General features: G+C 33.6%; 1 protein-coding gene across 2 annotated transcripts in view; it reads right to left on the minus strand.

Annotated features, from left to right (window-relative positions):
- Positions 1–20,452, minus strand: part of CNTNAP5 (contactin associated protein family member 5) — a 945,272-nt gene that overhangs the window by 733,583 nt on the left and 191,237 nt on the right. For both annotated transcript variants that reach the window (XM_074214960.1, XM_074214961.1), the window contains exon 2: positions 16,142–16,246. In XM_074214960.1, coding sequence (XP_074071061.1) covers positions 16,142–16,246 — 105 coding nt within the window. The remainder of the gene's footprint in view (positions 1–16,141; positions 16,247–20,452) is intronic.

Here is a 20,452-nt window from a genome sequence, read left to right on the forward strand (position 1 = left end):
TTCCCAAAGCTTGAATAGGAAATATTCTGCCATTGTAATGTTCTATCAACACAGGTCTCCTTTCTCTCAAGAAGCCTTTATCTTAGTACAGACCATTATCACCTCTTGCCTAGAAGACTACAATGGCCTTTTTTATGGATGCACCAATTCCCTGCTCTTTCCTCTTCATCACATTCTTCTTATACTTGCCAAAATATATTTCTACAGAGCAGGTCTGACATTGCCCCCACACCCATTTCTTGCTTGCTATTCTATTCAAACAAAACAAACCATAGCAAAAAAATCCTTCAGAAATTCTCCAAATCTTTTCTTTTGCCCATTACAACTCTCTACAATTCTATGTAACTTAATTTGTCTCTATTGGTACTCTGTTCCTTACCACTTTTCTATTTAATTCAAACTATCCCCACAATTGATACTCTGTCATCTTCATGCATTTATTTAAATTGTGTCCTGTAACTAGAATGAACTACATCTTCATTTCCACAGGTCAAAATTCTTGTCTTACTTAAAAACACAATTCATGTGCCACCCTTTTGGAGGAGCTTTCTGTGATTGCTCCCAGGTCATGCTCACATCCTTCTCCAATTATCCAATATACTTCTGAAGATGTTGCATATCTCTCTTATGGAAAAATACTTTTCATTTGTAACATTTTATCCCTAACATGGTACATCTGCAAATAGGAAACATTTGATTAATGTGGAATTGAGTTTATTCTGGTGCCAAGAGTCTTAGCCCTTGAAGATTTTACTAGAAAGCTGTTACAGGAATGCATGTACATGACAAAGGAGAATAAAGTTGGGTGGCAGGAATATCAGTATATCCATTTTATATTATTAAAGAATTCATTTTATGGTAGGTAAGTACTTAGTATTTCTTTTTTACTGGTTGTGCTGTGTGTAGAAATCATTTACCAAATAACGATTGAGTATCTACTAAGGTTAGAGAATTATGCTTAATATTCAAATCAAGGGATGGAATTTGTTCTTATAGAATTTCAAGTCTAGCATATATGAATGTTAATTAATATCTTTCCTTTTTCAATAAGTTTCTAAAATGTTATCTTATCCATAAAAGCTTCCTTGATAAATTGGAAGATAATAGTTGTCTAATTTCCCTTTATTACAGTTTCTAGATTCCCATAACAGAGCTAGTCCTGGTTTGCTCATTAAGTAATGAAACAGTTAATGTACATTCGTTAAATACCTACTGTCGATCTATTACTACATTATTTCTGCTAATTACTCTTATATAATGATACTATTTTAAATTATTTTCAATATTGATTCATCTTTTTATATCTATCCATGTCACCATTATGTTTCAGTGTCATTCCAATGGAATGTTGGACTAATTAAAATGTCTCCTTGTGAAAAATAAAGTAAATGACAAACTCTTGCTTTGAGGAAAACTCAAGCATGATTAAACTTGATTCAAGTTATGTGTGTGTCTCTATAAGTGTATATTTATAAACACATATAGATACATACATGTATATATAAATATTAATGAACATGATATGTTATTACTTAGATTGAACATTGGCATTGAGTCCTTCTCTAAAAGAAGTAAAATGGGTTGTGAGCCATTGAGTAAGCCTAAGGAAGTGAGTGGGGTCTTGCAAGCATGATCGACTAATGATATCTGGGTGGTTGATTTTAGAAAATGACAGAGAAGTTAGAAAATGTGTCATGGGATGGGGGAAAGTAGAGCCAAGATGGCAAAGTTAAGAAATGACTCAACTGAACTTTCCCCCAAATCCTTCCAAACACCTTTAAATAATGACTAAAGGTATTTGATAGTGGCAGAACTCACAAAGGCAGAATAAAACAATTTTCCAGTCCAAGTCAATTTAGAAAGTCAGCAGTAAAGACCTGTTACACCAGGGTGAGCAAGCACAGTATAGTGCACATTTCTCTAGCACTGACTGGACCTTAGTCATGCAATAACTGGGAGAAGAGTGATTGAATAATTGGCAGCAGTGGTGGTTTTCAGATTGTTCAACACAGGGATGACAAAGACAATTTAGAAGATTGGTAGGAAAGGTCTTTCACAGCAGGGTGAGAGTCTACCAGAGTCCACAAGCCTCACCAGAACAGCTCAGTTGGAGCAAACCAAAAGCAAGTCTTGGGAAGCATTAAATCATCAATAGCAGCTTCCAGAACTTTCAATCCACAGAACTCTCTGAAGGACATTACATGGGTTTGTTTACCAGTACTGAGGCAGGACTCTGTTGCTTTGCCCATACTAGGATCTGGGTCACCATCCTGAGAGGTTGCAACCTCAGCAGATCAAATTGAGATCCAGAGAGATTGAATGAATTGCTTAGAATAAAATCATAAAGAGGAAAATCAATTAATACCAAGTTCTCTGACTCCAAATCCAGCTTTGTAGCTTGAGTCAAAGCTAGAGAGCATTCACATATTCAAATAGACTCTGACAAGATGTTTTTCCCTACTTCAAAATCTCCTCCCCTTCTTCAAGTAAAGATTTATCAAAAACAAAAGTGGATTGAAAAAGAGGAGAAGGAAGAAAAGTAGGTAAACATTGTGGGAAGAGGAAAAGGAAATATCCCGTAGGAACATAAAAAGTAAGTGCCATACTGAATCAGAGTCATAATCTCTCCAGTTCAACAACTTATCTCTGGAACAATTTATGTGAGAGCATATTTGCCATCCTCATTGATCACTTACCTGTTCATTTATTCATGCATTCATTCTTACCTTGAACAAACATAGTGACTACTCTGTATAAAGTAATATACCAACTACTGGGGAAGATAGTCCTTGGGGCCATGGATTAAAATAGGAATAAACTTTTAAATGTTTAACAAGCTTTTGGGGGGGGCACTGTATGTGTGATAGATTTCAAAGTTTAATTTTCATTATTCACATTTTTTCCCTATCACATTCCCAAGTCTAATCAGTCAACAGTATGAGTCAATTCCAGATTTACCAGTTTTTGAGATCTAAATGCTCATATTAAAAATTTAAGAATCACCTTTCATGAGCCAGGTCCAACTAGGTCCAACACAACCCTTTAGATGAGCATGAATCTTAAATGTTAGATGTGTTACCATAAACAATTCCTTCCTTCACAATCTTAATGTTTTATCCTTGATACTTTAATAGATAATTTAATATATACATATATATATATGTATCCAACTTTATCTAAAACCTTTCAAGACCTTAATTAAATTTCAATTTCAAGTGCAGTGTGAAAGATTAAGATAGAAAAGGGAAAAGCTAACCTGAACAGTAATATATGGAGGTGAGAAAGAGCATAGGAACCAAGAAAAATGTAAAAAACCATTTCCTTTGTCCCATTCATAAGTTCTTTATCATATCTTCCTAAAGAGGTCAAATAATGAAGAATAAAATGAAGAGAGAGGATGTTGAACTAGATAACTTTGGTTACATTAAATTAAAAAGATTTTACACAAACAAAACCACTGTAACCAAGATCAAAAGAAATGTAGTAAATTGGAAAACAATTTTTACAACTAGTATTTCTGACAAAGGACTCATTTCTAAAATATATAGAGAAGTGAGTCAAATTTATAAAAAAAAACCAAGTCATTCCTCAGCTGACAAATGGTCAAAGGATATGCAGAGGCAATTTACAGATGAGGAAATCAAAACCATGCATAGTCATATGAAAAATTGTTCTAAACCATTACTGATTAGAGGAATGCAAATTAAAGCATCTCTGAGGTATCACCTTACACCTCTCAGACTGGCCAATATAATCAATGTCAGAAGGAATGTGAGAAATCTGTGAGTTGTGAACTCATCCAGCCTTACTGGAGAGCAATTTGGAATTAAGCCCAAAGGGTAATAAAAATGTGCATAACCTTTGATCCAGCAATATCACTAATGGGTATCTACCTGAAGAGATCATGAAAAAGGGTAAAAACATCACTTGTACAAAACTATTCATGGCAGCCCGGTTTCTAGTGGCAAAGAATTGGAAACTGAGTGAGTGTCCATTAGTTGGGGAATGGCTGAATAAGCTGTAGTATATGTTCATTATGGAATACTATTGTTCTATTAGAAACTAGAAGGGATGGCAATTCAGAGAAGCCTGGAAGGATTTATTTGTATGAACTGATGCTGAGCAAGATGATCAGAATCAGAAGAACACTGTGTACAATAACAGCAACTTGGGGGTGATGATCAATCTTAAAGGACTTGCTCATTTCATCAGTGCAACAATCAGGGACAATTTTATGGTATCTGAAATGGAGAATACTATCTGTATCCAAAGAAAGAATTGGAGTTTAAACAAAGACCAAAGACTATTATCTTTAATTTTAAAAAAGTTATCTTATTATATAATTTTGCTATCTATTGTATTTAATTTATTCCTTAAGTATATTATTTCTCTCTCAACACATTCAATTTTGATCAATGTATAGCATGAAAACAATGTAAAGACTATTAGACTGCCTTCTGTGTGGAGTGTGGGGAGGGAAATGAGATTGGGGAAAAATTATGAAATTCAAAAAAAAATAAAAAAGTAAAGGAGAGAGGAGAGAGAGAGAGAGAGAGAGAGAGAGAGAGAGAGAGAGAGAGAGAGAGAGAGAGAGAGAGAGAGAAAAGATGCTGAATGTATAACTGAGAAACCTAGTTTGAATCAAAGTTTTGCTCCTTATTACACATCTGACTTTAGGCAAGTCTCTTAACATATCTGGTCCTCAACTTTCTCGTCTAAAAATTAGAGAGATTAGATCAAATGACTTCCAGCTCTAAATCTATGAACTATGAACCAAGAAGTTAGGAAAATATACTTTCCATATTTGCTTCAGTTTATATGTCTCTGAGACTGCCAAACGTGCCTGGCAATTAGGACAAATTGGGGCAGTGCCATCTGTGGTGTATTGACATCCGTCCATTAGGGAAGTAACTGGACTGAAATCACACATATTACTTTGCTAGAAACTGCCAGAATATTACCAAACAATAATGACTTTTTGTCACTACTGATTTTATACTGGATAATAACTGATTATCTGACTCCGATAGTTTCCTGATTGAAATTTTGCTAAAATTTTATTTTCTACACTGTCCTTTCCTTCTCTACCCCAATGATTGGTTTTAATTAAAGAAATCATATAAAGAAACTGTTGTTCTTGTCTCCTCTGAAGCTTCAGAATGACACATTTCTCTCTTTTACTATATTGCCAAAAATGTATTTCAATTTAATTCAACAAATATTTATTAAATTAAGAGTAATCATCCTGCAAGGGACTAGATACAGAGCTAAACAGAATGCAGATCTTGTTCTCAAATAACTTATAGGTCAATGAGGAGAAAAGTATATAGATTTGTAAGTATTTTATATGTTTCAGTGTGATAAAGGCAAAGGAAAAATATAGCCAAAATCATTTATCATGAGAAATTTGAGAAATGAGAGGAATCTTTTTCATCAAAGAGATCTCAGAAAGGGCTACCCAGAGGACTTGGCACCTGAACTGGGACATGAAGGAGGGAAAGGACTTTCAGAGGTCGCATTGATGTAGGAAAGCTTATTCTAAGCATGAGTGACAATGTGAACAAAAATAGCAAAGGAAATGGAAGGAATAGATCCATTTAGTCAGAAGTTAGTATCTATAAAAAGAAGAATTATGAAGTAAAGCTTTAAAAATAAGGTAGATGGTAAATGGATTTAAAATCCAGGACCAGGAGTTCATACTTTAATCATATTTGTGTATGAGGACATGAAAACATAATCCTTTCACGCTTTTAAAATACTGCTCAAAAGTTATTCCATTCATGAATTTTCCAACACTAATCAAAATGAACACTTGGTAATTCTAATTATTTCATGTCTTCTTTATTGTACCTCTGTTCCCATTCCACTAAATTTGAGACATAGCTAAACCAGTGAAACTGTATGTGTGTGTGTGTGTGTGTGTATGTGTGTGTTACTGTGTTTAAACACATAGACAAATATATGCATGTTAATGACTGTTTGCATCTTTAAAATAGCCACCTTGAGAGAGACTGGACTCCTATTGCATCAAGGCTAGCATTGTTCAAAAAATTCTTGTTCTTCGTGATATTTTTAAATTTTAGTTTTGCAATTACATGCAATGGTAGTTTTCAGCAATCATTTTTCCAATGTTTTGAGGTTCACATTTTCTTCCTCTCTCCCTTCTCTCCCCCATCCCCTGACAGTTAGCAGTCTAATATAGGCTATATATGTATAACCATGATAAATATAATTCCATATTAATCATAATGTGAAAAAAGAATAAAAACAAAATGGGAAAAGTTAGAGGAAAAAAACATGATACTTAAGACAACTTTAAAAAACTGAAGATAGTAAGCTAAACTCCACAGTTCCTTTTCTGGATATAGTTAGTATATTAAAGACAAGTCTTTTATAATTGTCATTGATTATTATGCTGAAATGAACAAATTCATCATAGTTGATCATCATCCAATATGGATGTCTATTTAAAATGTTCCTTAGGTTCTTCTGACTTCACTTAGCATCAGTTCATGCAAGTCATTCCAATCTATTCTGAAGTCCCATCCTTCATGTTTTCTTATGTAACAATAATGTTCCATTGCCTTCATATACTATAATTTGTTGAGACATTCCTCAGTTAATGGGCATCCCTCAAATTTTCAGTTCTCTGCCACAGAACTAGTAATTTTATGGCTAGATCAAAGGGTATGCTTAGTTTTTATTTCCCTTTAGCCAAATTAGAATTGCCTTTTTATGATCATTTATCATTTCGGGAATGTCTTGTATTCTTAAAAATTTGACTAAGTTCTGTATATATATATATATATATATATATATATATATATATATATACACAAATATATATGTTAGAAATAAATTCTTTGTCAGAATGACTAGCAAAATTGTTTGCCAACTTGCTGTATTCCTTTCAGTCTTGGTTGCATTGCTTTTATTTGTACAGAAACTTTACAATTTAATACAATCAAAATGATCCATTTTGAATTTTATAATGTTCTCTATCTCTTCTGTGGTCATAAACAATTCCTCTTTCCATAGATTTGACAAGTAAACTGTTTCTTATTCTCCTTTTATGAAATCACCATTTCTACCTTATCTTGAAATAAGGTGTGAGATGTTGGTCTATGACTATTTTCTGCCATACTATCTTCCAGTTTTCCCAGAAGTTATTATCAAGAACTTCCTATCCCATAAACTGGAATCTTTAGATTTATCAAACCACAGATTACCATTCATTTACTATTGATTCTATTGCATCTAAACTAATCCACTTAATGAATACCAATTTTGATGACTGATATTTTATAATATAATTTTAGATCTTAATGGCTAAGCCACCTTCCTTTACATTTTTTTCATTAATTTCCTTGATATTCTTGACCATTTGATTCTCCATATGAATTTAGTTACTATTTTTTTCCATCACAATAAAATAATTTTTTTGGAAGTTTGATTGGCATTCAAATTTAATTTAAGTAATTTAATTTAAGTAAATTGCAATGTTTATTATATTAGCTCAGCCTAACCATAAGAAATTGACTTCTTCCCAGTTATTTATATCTTATTTTATTTGTATGAAAAATGTTGTTTTTTGCAAGGCAAATGGGGTTAAGTGACTTGCCCAAGGCCAGACAGATAGGTAATTATTAAGTGTCTGAGGCCAGATTTGAACTCAGGGACTCCTGACTCCAGGGCTGTGCTCTGTCTTCTGTGCCACCTAGCTGCCCCAACATTGTTAATATTTTATTAAAATTTTTGCATTCATATTCACTAGGGAAATTGGTCTATAATTTTCTTTCTTTGCTTTGACTCTACCTGGTTCAGGTATCAGCATCATATTTGTGTCATAGAAGAAATTTGACAGAACTCCTTTTTCACCTAATTTTTCAAATAATTTATATAGAATTGGAACTAATTGTTCTTTGAAAGTCTGGTAGAATTCACTTGTGAACCCACCTGGCTCTGAAGATTTTTGCTTAGGGAGTTCATTAATGGTTTGTTCAATTTCTTTTCCTGAGATTGGGATGTTTAAGTACTAATTTCCTCTTCTTTTAACTGCATAGTTTATATTTTTGCAAATATTCATCCATTTCACTTAGATTATCAAATTTATTGACATATAGTTAGGCAAATTAGCTCCAAGATATTACTTAATTTTCACCCTCATTTATGGTGAATTCATCTTTTTCATTTTTGATACTTGTAATTTGGCTTTCTTTCCTTTTTTGTAGTTAAATTAAACAGTTTTATTTTTTATTAGTTTTTCATAAGACAGTTTTATTTAATAGTTCAATAGTCTTCTTATTTTTAATTTTATTAATTTCTCCTTTGATTTAAGGAATTTTAATTTGGAATTTATTTGGGGATTTTTAATTTGTTCTTTCACTAGCTTTGTTAGTTTCATGCCCAATTCATTGATTTTTTTCTTTCTTAATTATATTCATGTAAGAATTTAGAGATATAAAATAAAGTCATGATTTAACCAAAGCCTGTGGATCACATTTACAAATCATCAAAGAAAACTGCTCTGAAATCCTGGAACCAGAGGGTAAAATAACACTGAAAGAATCTACTGATTGCCTCCTGAGAGGAATTCCAAAATGAAAATGCCAAGGAATATCATAGCCAAACTACAGAATTAGCAGATCAAGGAGAAAATACTGCAAGCGGCCAGAAAGAATCAATTCAAATATCTAGGATTTACAGTCATGATTTCACAGGACCTAGCTATATTAACATTAAAGGATTGAAGGACTTGGAATAGATATACTGGAGAGCAAGGAATTTTGGATTACACCCAAGAATAAATTATTCAACTAAATTGAGTATAATTTTTTGGGGAAAAGATGGATATTTAATGAAATAGGTGATTTTCAAACTTTCCTGGCAAATAGACAAGAGCTGAATAGATAATTTGATCTTCAAACAGGAGACTCAAGAGATACATGAAAAGGTAGACAGGGAAAAAGGAAAAAAAAATTAATAAGATTAAACTGGTTACAGCCCTAGTTGGGGGGGGGTGAAGATTCTGATAACTTGAAAATTTTAACTTTGTTTAAGGGAATATACTTAGATTGAAAGCTTGGACATAAATTGATTTTGATAGAATGGTCTAATAAAATCAAGGTATTAAAAAAAGGGGTAAGGAGGTGGCTAGGTGGCTCAGTGGATAGAGCACCAGCCTTGGAGTCAGGAGTACCTGAGTTTAAATCTGACCTCAGACACTTAATAATTACCTAGCTGTGTGGCCTTGGGCAAGCGACTTAACCCCATTTGCCTTCCAAAAAAAATCTAAAAAAACAAAAAAAGAAAAGAGGGATTGTAATGAGACTGGAGGAAGGGGGAGGCAGAATGGAGTAAATTATATCACAAGAAAATTTACAAAGGACCTATTACAGTGGAGGAAAAGAAGTAAGGGGATGAGGACTGCTTGAATCTACTCTTATTGGATTTGGTACAAAGATGGAAAAACTCAGAGTTTAGAAATTTATCTTACCCTTCAAGAATTAGCAGGGCAAAAGGGAGTGTGTGTAATGGGACGAAGGGGAAAAGGAAAAGGTGGGAAAAAAAGTGAGGGTGGCTGATCAAAGTGGGGAACAGGTTGAGGTTAGTGGTATTCAGAAGCAAAACAATGGTGAGGAGGAATAGGGTGAAAGAAGGGGGAAAATATAAGTAGAGGGAAGATAGTATGAAGAGTTAGCAATTATAACTATGAATGTGAATGGGATGAACTCTCCCATAAAACAGAAGTGAATAGCCGAGTGATTAAAAACCATAATACTACAATATGCTGTTTCAAAAAATACATTTGAAGCAGATACACAAAGAGTAAAGGTTAATGTATGGAGCAGAATATACTATGCTTCAGTTGAAATGAAAAAAAATCAGGGGTAGCAATTCTTTTCTCAAACAAAGCAATTGCAAAAGTAGATTTCATTAAAAGGAATAAGAAAGGAAATTATATCCTCCTAAAAGGTATCAAATATATATGCACCAAACAGTATAGCATCCTTTCTGGGTTCTTCCAAAAAGTCTTTCTGGGTTGTCTTAGGGTTTTATATCTTATGCCCTCCTTTTCTTAGCTAGTTTCCATTTTTATCTCCGAGATCACTTTCAATAGACTTCATTTCTCTGACCTTTCTTATTCATTTTGGGATTTGTTACTGGGTCCTAAACCAAAGTTCTTGAGTTGGGGGAAGGTATAGCTCACAGAGCAGAGAACTCTGGAGGTTGGTTTACTGTTCTCGGGACATTGGTGTTAGGAATTCCAGGGGGTTGCTCAATGGACTGACCTGTAAGAAATACAAGAGGCTCACTGTGAACTGTCAGTGTTGGGCATGTCAACAGTCCACTCCTTGGGTCACTGAGAATGGAAATACTTGAGACTATCTCTGTGCCATCTTCTAGGGAATGCCAGACTGTCCTGACTGAGAATGCCAGGGGCTGCCCTGGGTTGAACCATTCAGATAAGCCTCACCAGCTGAATGGTGATCCTGGGCACCCAAAATGGAACTCTCCCAACCTGCCTTTTGCACAGCTGAGTCTTGACTGGAGATTTCCGCTACATCCAAGGATCACAGGTTAGTCCCCGCTTTGCCCTGTAGCCAGAGCAGCTGGAATTTTATTTTCTTCCCCAAGTACAGTCACACTCTTTGTGACAGACTTTGATGTAAAATGTTCCACTCTGTTCTTTTGTGGGTTCTGTCATTCCAAAATCTGTTAAAAGGTTTGATTAATGTCATTTCCAAAGCAAACCCAAGAGAGCTTAACAATGTTCCAGGCTTCTCTCTGCCATCTTGGCTAGAAATTCCTCTCAAAATTTTTTTTAAAAATTAATTTATTTTATTCTTAATTTTTCCCCAGCTACATGCAAAAGCAAGTTTCAATATTTAATTTCAAAACCTTGAGTTCCAAATTCTCACCCTTCACCCCCATCCTACTCCCCCCTGCCCCACTGAGAGAGTAACCTAGTTGATATAGTTGAAAAATGTGTAGTCAGGAAAAATGTTACCACAACAGTCATATTGAAAATGTAAACATATTCCCGTCTCCTTCACAAAGAAAGAGCCTCAATAAAAATTAAGTAAGGAAAAAATTATTTTAATCTGTATTTAGACACCATCAATACTGTCTTTGGGAAGTATAGCATTCTTTATAATAAGTCCATCAGAGAAATTGCATCTACATTTTGTTTCCCACAATTGCTTTTACTAGCTGTATTTTTTTTGCTAGCTGTATTTCCATCCTATTTCTCCCTACCTCCATTTGTTCTATTCTCTCTCTCTCTCTCTCTCTCTCTCTCTCTCTCTCTCTCTCTCTCTCTCTCTCTCTCTCTCTCCTGTCCCTCCTCAAAAGTATCTGTCTACTCTCTCCCATAATCTTTCCTCTTTCCTATCACCTATACCCCCTCCCTCCCCAGTCCTCTTTTTCTCCATTCCTCTCCTCTCCTATTTTCCTCTAGACTAAGATAGATTTCTTTACCCATTTGAGTGTGTATGCTGTTTTCTCTCTGAGTCTCTCTGAATTAAGCTCACTCACTCACTTTCATCTTCCCCCTCTTCCATTCCACTGCAAAAGTCTTTTTGTCTTTTTTTTGAAATAACTTAACCCATTCTACCTCTCATTTTCCTTTCTCCTAGTACATTCCTTTCTCCCCCCATTATATCCACCTTTTAAAAATCTTATATTTTCAAATTCAACTTCTTCCTATGCTATCTACATCTACATCTACATCTACATCTACATCTACATCTACATCTACATCATCTACATCTACATCTACATCTACATCTACATCTACATCTACATCTACATCTACATCTATATCTACATCTATATCTACATCTATATCTATATCTATATCTATATCTATATCTATATCTATCTATATCATCTATATATATCTATCTATATCTATACCTAATCTATCTCTATCTCTATCTCTATCTCTATCTCTATCTCTATCTCTATCTCTATCTCTATCTCTATCTCTATCATCTCTATCTCTATCTCTATCTTTATATCTATCTCTATCTCTCTATCTCTATCTCTATATCATCTATATCTATATCATCTATCTCTATCTCTATCTATCTATCTATCTATCTATCTATCTATCTCTATCTATCTATCCTCCTTCTAATTGCCCTAATAAATGAGAAGGTTCATATGAGTTATCAGTTTCATTTTCCCATGCAGAAATGCAAGCAGTTCAACATCATTATATCCCTCATTATTTGGTCTTCATGTCCACCCATTCTATGCTTCACCTGAATCTTATACTTGAAGATTAAACTTTCTGTTCAGTTCTGCTTGCTTCATCAGGAAAATTCATCTGAACCAACACTTAAGGCCTTCTTTTATATGACTTTGATAGAAATCTTTGCACCACTCAGAAAAACTAGTCACTATTTTATCACCATATTTCATTTTAAGGCAAAAATGTTATTACCTAGCTAGGTTATCTACTTCATTTACCACATTTGACTATGGATAAATGTTGGCTCTTTATAAAAATCAAATTCTACCTAAGAAGAGAATTTTCTCTAACATAGCATGACTAAGAGAATATGATATTCTAAATAAGGTCTTTAAAACTATTGTGATGAAGTGCATCTTCATTTCAAGCATATCTACTCTTCAGCTGAAAATATCAAAATAGTAGACTGATTAGCATGTACAAGTTGAATAGTGTTTAGAAATCAGTCATTGCTTTATAACCAACCCTCATGAAGCACTGAACAGCAAGAACTAATTAAATGTTTATTATTGAGGTAGATCTTCTGATTGTTCCCATGTATACATCCAATTTCTTGTTTGTGTCTCCTGAAGTAAGGAGACTATGATAATGTGTAGAATGCAGTAAAGCTCCATTTGTAATCAGCTGAAGAACCCTTTGTGTTCATTGAGTTCAGTCTATTAGAATCCAGGTAAAACTTAAGAGGGGCAGTTAGGTGGGTGATGGATAGAGTGACAGGAGTAGAGTCAAGGAGAAACATCTTCCTGAATTTAAATGTGGCCTCAGACACTTACTAAATGAATGGTCCATGGACAAGTTATTTAACCCTGTTTGCTTCTATTTCCTCATCTGTGAAAAGAATTGTAGAGGGAAATGGCAAAGTATTTCAATATCTTTGCTCTAAAAACCCATATAGTTTCATGAAAAGTCAGACACATCTGAAAACAACTGAATAACAACAAAGACTTAAGAGTTATTCTCTAAATCGACAAATCTACTATACTGAGGATTTTTGGGAAAAACAAACAAAAAACCCAGAAAATTCTTCCTTCTATCTAAATGCAGTATAAATATGCCTGAATATTCTAGGATGAAGTGGTCTTTCCTTCCTCTGAATCTCTATACAGCCAGTCATCTTTAATGTGTCCAAAATAGAACTCATAGTATTTTCCCTACTCCCAATTTCCCTACTTTTATTGACAGAATCTCCACACTTCCTATCCATTGCAATCTTGGAGTTATTTTTGAATTTTCTCTCCCTCACTTTCCATATTCAACCATGTTCTTAGTCTTTGTTATCCACATTTCTTTGATTTATCTGCTTTTCTTCTCACTAATATACTTTAATTTAGATTATTATCATGTCTCACATATTTCAATAACCTAATTATCTCCATGCTTTCGATTTCTGCTTAGTTCAATTCATCCTCTATAAATATGTCAAATTGTTATTCATAAAACACAGCTCTTAAGATACAAAAGAATACTGAATTTCCCCATTTATAAGACATGTCCTCTTTGAAAAATTGGGTTTCTAAAAACTGGGAGCATCTTATATAGTGGTTGTAGATTTTTTTACTTGCATTTACCACTTTTTTGTGTTTGTTGTCTTTGCATTCATTGTTTCATATTTGTTACCAGTATATTGGGTTATGTTTTGCCACATTCTGCCCAGAAATGACCCAGAATCAGAATTAAAATCAAAATCAGAATACAAAGAAGAAAATATTTTCATATAGTGCTGGATTCAAATTCAAGGTGATCCAGTTTGTAAAAGTGAATGTAAAATGTAGTTCTGATAATTAGTTTGTTCCTCTTCCAAATGGGAAAATAAATCCAAAACTGGCTACAGGAAGAAAACTCTGACTGAAAACACCCTGGCAGAAGAAAGTCATGAGAGATAAGTCTGACAAATGACCTGTTAGGGAACTGAAGAGATGGATTGAAGAGCAAAGGGCAATGGGAATTCCTGTGTCCACAAGGATGGTTCAGCATGTGGCCAGAAGAATTGCTTTTGAAAAGGAGGAAACAATGGGTCCTTCAGATTTATGAAACAGAATGGACACACATGTGTCCATGTACCAGACTTGCTTTTTCAGAAGCCTGAAAGCTATGAGCAGAAGGTTCTAGAAATTCATGATGAATAAAACTTGAGTGTTCAATAACTTTATGTAATACCTTTTTTTTCAAATTTCTGGCCCCAAATTAAGTGTCTTATACATGGGGAAATACGGTACTCGTTTTCAAATCAGACCTCAACTGTTTACTTGCTGTGTTACCCTGGGCAAGTGAAAACTTCTGCCTGCCTTAGTTTCCTCAACTGTAAAAACTGTAGTACCTTTCACTCCCAACCCCCAACATTGTCGTGAAGATAAAATGAGATAAAACTTGTCAAGCAGTTAGTCCATTGTCTGTGGTAATACTTATTTCCCTCCCCTTCCCAGTGACATTCAACTATTAAAATAGACTTCAAAGGTATACAAATTCTCCAGCTGATCATTTAAAAACCCTTCAAAATCAAGCTTCTACCAATCTTTCCAATTTTATTTCTGAGTTGTTCTTGTTTTCTTTTATGTTTTTCCCTTTACACTCTCTCCATTCCAACTAAACAGGTCATCTTGCTGTTTTACAAATGCTGCATTTCATTGGCCACCTCAGATTTTTGCACAGGTGGTCAGTTCTGTCTGGAATGCATTCCATTCTCACTTCTGCCATGCAGAATTCCTACCATCCATCAAAAGACAATCTGGACAAGGTCTTTCCTTAGCTTGATATTCATTAGTATTTCTCCTTTATAAAATCACTTTGTATAAACTTAGCAAAGATTGATTTGTTTTCATGACAATCCTATCAGGAAAAAGGGATAGATTGCTTTACTTTTATCTTGGCATCCCCAGAAGTTAACCAGAACCTTGTACAAAGTAAATGTTGAATAATTTTTGTTTACTCAAATTGAAATTGATAGTTAACTGGGTGGGGCCTTCTGACATCTTTTTCTCCAATAGTTACTTGCCAAAATATCTACTAAATATTTTTAACTCATTTTGATGTGCTAAGAATTTGCCTTCCTAGGTAAATTTTAAACTACTTGAGGACGATCCATTATAATTTTGCTAGACCCATCTAAAACCTAGCTAATGCTGGCAGTCTCAATAAATATTTTCTCATTTAATTTTTTTAAATTGTTGACTCAATCTATCTCCATTTCCTATTTTTCCTTGCCATGTCATCAGTGTAGCAGATTTATGTCCTTTACTTGATAATACTTTCTATCTTTGAAACTACTTATACTTTGGAAAAATGTATGCAGTTTCAGAATTCACATGAAAGTTTTTACTAACAAATCATTTGTGATCTTCTTATTGAAACAAGGGAAGATATTGTCCAGGGCTCTAGTGAGGATACTATCCATAATGATCAAAGTTGACTTTGAGGTGAAAACACTGAATCCCAGAGGAATCAAATGAATTGTCTATGGATTCTGAAGTAATGAATTACACTACAGCCTTCTCGCCACTATTTCTTTTTTTCCTATCAACCCATTCCCTGTTTAACCAGAAGAAAGAAAAGACTGTAACAATTTCCTTCAATTCTTACTCCTCTTTGATTTCTATTGTAAATATATTATCAAGTAAATTTATTTATGCACACAATATTAAATGCATACACATATTTGGAGACTACTTAATAATGAGAAAACAAAATAGGATAGACCTTTTCATTTTCATCAAAGTTTCTTATAACAATAAATAAAGCACAAAAATGTCCAAACAATTTATTTGGTCCATGAAGAAATGATTCTAGTTGAGTAAAATGAGAAATTTCTTCCAATGTGCAGCCTCATCTATTATTCATTAGCACTTTTCTTTATAGACTTATTCTTGCTTCAGTCACCTCACTTACCAATTCTTCTGTTGAGTTGGGCTGGGCTGGGGGTACCAAAGAGTTCTGATGAACTGGAAAAGACTGTTGGAGGCAGCAGGGCTGATAATGGGTTATCACAGTTATCTAAAGGCAAGAGAAGAGACATACATAGAGTCCATCAAAATACTACTCTTAAAATAAACAAATGGAAATATTCTCAGACATTATTAATAACAAACTCACATTTCTTTAGCCATTAAGACTTGCAGTTCATTTTCTTAACAATAATTTTGTGAGGGAGAAAGTGTGGGGAATATTTTCTTCATTCTACATATGAGGAATTCGATTTTAAGAGATATTAAATAGATTGGTTTTATGGCTAGAAAGTGAGATTAAGGATTTGAACCTAGGTTTTTTTTTAGCTCCAAGTCCAGTCTTATTTCCATTTTAATATTTTCCAGAGGAAAAATTAAAAATTTTTTCCAGAATCTCTACTTATATCTCTATGTGGGGGAGTAATAATTATATTAGAAATATTAGATAAATGTTGATTCAACCTTAGGGATTCTGGGAGTAATTTTGAAGATGAGGAAAGGAATTGGAATACCTAAATGACCCATAGTTTTAAGAACTTGCCTGAGAATAAGACAACTTATTGAAACAAAATTATCTTTAATTCCATGGCAACACAAGACATGGGTATCAATGAAATCATAGAATAGGATAAGTTGAAGAAAACAAAAATGTAAGTAAATCACTAAATAAAATTGGATTATATTTAATTGAAAGTCCTGTGGAACTTCTGTTGGAATCAAATATAGTTTTATTTCAACTCTTTTGAAAATCTTTCAAAAATTGTCAATATTCACATTCTAGAGAGTACTAAACCAAACTGAGCTCCAATTTGTGAACTGGGTTTCTTGTGCAGATGATATTACTATAATAAACATCACTTTCTAGGTCTGGAAACAGAGGAAATTAAAGGATAATTTTAATTGGACTTGAGGGTAAATTTAATGATCTTCTAAAAATAATATTAATTATTTTATGGTTGAATGTAAATTTAGTTGGAAAACTTAGAATCAAAGATTGCTCTGAATGTGTGAAGGGGACTGTTCCTTGATTCCACTCCTTTAAAATTAATCAGCAAGGATAAACTGAGCCCTAATATATGTGGCAGGCATGTGTTAGATACTGAGACAAATGTAAAAATGTGATAGTTTTTATCCTCAAGAAACTTATATTTTATATTGTCACATTTACTCTTTCCTTTTAAATTGTTTTCTTGTTACTTTCACTTTTCTCCTAAAAGTAGAGAGAGCAACAAACAACATAAAATAAAAACAAAAAAAAATCTGTTAATGAAAATTCTAGAATTCTGGTTAATTCTACATTTTTTAACCTATAGATTGTATTTTCCATTATGTCTTGAACAGACTTTTTTTTTAAACTTGAGAGACTATATTAAAAAATTCCATTTTCATGAAGTTGTGATCAACTTGTAGTGGCAAACACCCAGAGCAGGAAGCCAGAAATCTTCAAATTTAATCCTATATTTCCCACCAATTATGTGACATTGGATGAGTCACATTCTGTCTCTGACCCTCCATTTCTCCATCTCTATTTTATATGCCATCTATAAGAGTCTATGATTTTGTAAAGTGGCTAGTGAAGCCTGAAGAATTTTAACCTATTTCAATACCACCTTCAAACTTGTATTAAACATTAAAGACTAAACTCCTCATATTTTGTGAAAAAGAGGAGAGTTTTAAAAAAGACAAAATATGATTATAGTGCTTTTTTTTATATGGAAGCATTGAATAGAGGCACTTGGACTATTTGAAGGAAAATTAATGAGAAACATAAGGATTAAATGCTTGTTGGTGTTAAAAATCAGCTTTGCAAAGTTTATTTTAGTTTTTTACAAAACACGAATGTTTGAAAAACATTGCAAAGCATTCTACAAACACAAAACACAGACAGGTGCTTACCAATGAGGCAGAAACTACAAATGAATGCTTGAGTATGCCACAAGAACAGGGGTAGTTGCGAAGTAAATGGTGACAAATGCTAACATTTTTTGCTCCAGGCTATCCTTTTTTGATATTTTGAAGATAGAATAGACACGATTTTAAATTAAATAAACATTTTTACAAGCATCCTACTTTCTTTCTCATTCTCCAAGTTACTAGTGCAACATTTTGGGATGTTTAGGCTGTTGTCCAAGGTTTCTGATTGCCACATTTCTAACTCTCATTTCTCTGCCTACTCAATGATTAATTCCCTTGGGGACAGTCTTCAAGATGTGTATTTTAAAATGACAGGTGATGATAACAATATTATTATTATTATCTTAACAATAGCAACAACTACTATGACTACTACTACTACTACTATTACTACTACTTCTACTACTACTACTACTACTAACACCACCACCACCACTACTATTACTGCTACTTCTTCTTCTCCTTCACTTCCTATTCCTCCTCTTCCTTCTCCACCCTTTCCTTCTCCTTTTGTTTTGTGAGAAAGTTGGGAGGTCTCCCTAGAACTCTAACACTCTCTCTGTCTCTCTCTCTGTCTCTCTCTCTCTCTCTCTCTCTCTCTCTCTCTCTCTATTTCATGGGTTAGTCAACATACATGAATTAACTAGACTCTCAGGCTGGGGATTGTCTAACCCAAATTTCTAACAACAAGATGAATATTTTCAAGCTTCAGAAGGAAAAAAAGAGCACAACTGTGGCAAGTTAGTGAGAAAAGATATTTGGAGGCAGAATGTTGGTTTGGTGCCTTTCAAATCACAACAGTCCAATGGCTAATCACTCACTTGTGTGATAGAGACCATACAAGTTAGCCAAACTTGGATAATAGAAATTGAGACTATATCTATGCATCTATGCATCTATTCATCAAAAAAGTTATAGAAACAACTTATTTAAAATTAATTAAATGAAGGGGAAAATTCCATTAAGCATTAATATAGATGAATGCCCCAGGAAAATGTCATCATCCTGCAAGATTCTACCACTCTTTGTACTAACTACATCACCCTACCATGTCCCTCTGGTTAGAGAGGGAAGCTGTATATTCTGAAAAGCTTAATTTAAAGAGAGAACTCAGCTCAGACCTTCTCATTTTTCACTGGGCTGCACTACTTGGGATTCCTCTGAATTTTCCATACTGCCTCACTTTATATATTGTTTTCTCTAATTTTAATTATTAGCTGTTGAAGGCATAGAATTCCTTTGTTTTTGTATTTATACCCCAAAGCTTAGCTGGCATACAGAACACACTTAACAAATGTTTATTGATTGATTGACATCTGTCACTGTGCATATATATGATACTGATCAGTAAATTTATTTATCTTCTGCTTGGTCATTTTAATTTTAAATAGAATAGTGTAGTAGGAATAACAATGATCAAGAAGCCAGAATGCTAGAACTTTGCCACTGATTTTCTGTATGACTTGGTACAAATTATTTATTTTCTCCCCATCTCAGGTCCCTTTTCTTCAAAATAGGGAAAACACTATCACCTTTACCCCTTTCCCTATAAGGTTACTCTGAGCATAAAGGAAAAATTAGAAAATATATTGGAAACTATAAATCAATTTTAAAAAAGAACCAGTTTGCTTGAGTTTTTTTAAAGGGAAATAATTAGCACCCTTATTTCTTTTAAATCATTTCTCCTTCATTCAGATAAAAACAAAAAAAATTGCTATTACTTATAGTTTGTATTTTTTATATTGTATAAGAAGTTATGTAAAGGGGAACATAGATTTTCAAATATAAAACTAATATGCCAAATGCTGGCATACACTATCAAACTATAAGGACTCCAGGTACAGAACATCACAGACTTTGTATTTATTTTCTGAGAATCAGCCTAAGAAGAAATGGGCTCATCATCAGAAAACTGAGTTTTTCCTCTAAGAGCTATAGGAAAAGTGAAATTTTGGATAAAATGTGAATGGATTTGCACCAGTGAAATCATAGATCTTTCTATGAATTATAGTATCACAATAGAGATAAAGAAATTTGAGGGGAGAAGGGAAAGAGAAAGGAGGAGTGAGAGGATTTGAAGTTTTGGCCTGAATTAAATAATATTAAAAGGTATAAGGAAGCTCTATCTCCATAGAAAGAAATACATTATTAGAAAGGAAAAACATATACACAAGCACAATCTGGTCTTTTTTTGCAGTGGGGACTCTAAATTGAATGAATTCTATTATTTTGTTTTCAGATCTTCTCAAATTAGTGCCAGTCTGCTGTTATAGTTCTGTGTTATAGTCTGTTAAAGTCTGTGTTATAGTTCAAAACAACGAGTTAGTTCTGTCAAAAATTC

This window comes from Macrotis lagotis, chromosome 1 (assembly GCF_037893015.1).
Source record: "Macrotis lagotis isolate mMagLag1 chromosome 1, bilby.v1.9.chrom.fasta, whole genome shotgun sequence".
In the NCBI taxonomy this organism is placed as follows: domain Eukaryota; kingdom Metazoa; phylum Chordata; class Mammalia; order Peramelemorphia; family Peramelidae; genus Macrotis; species Macrotis lagotis.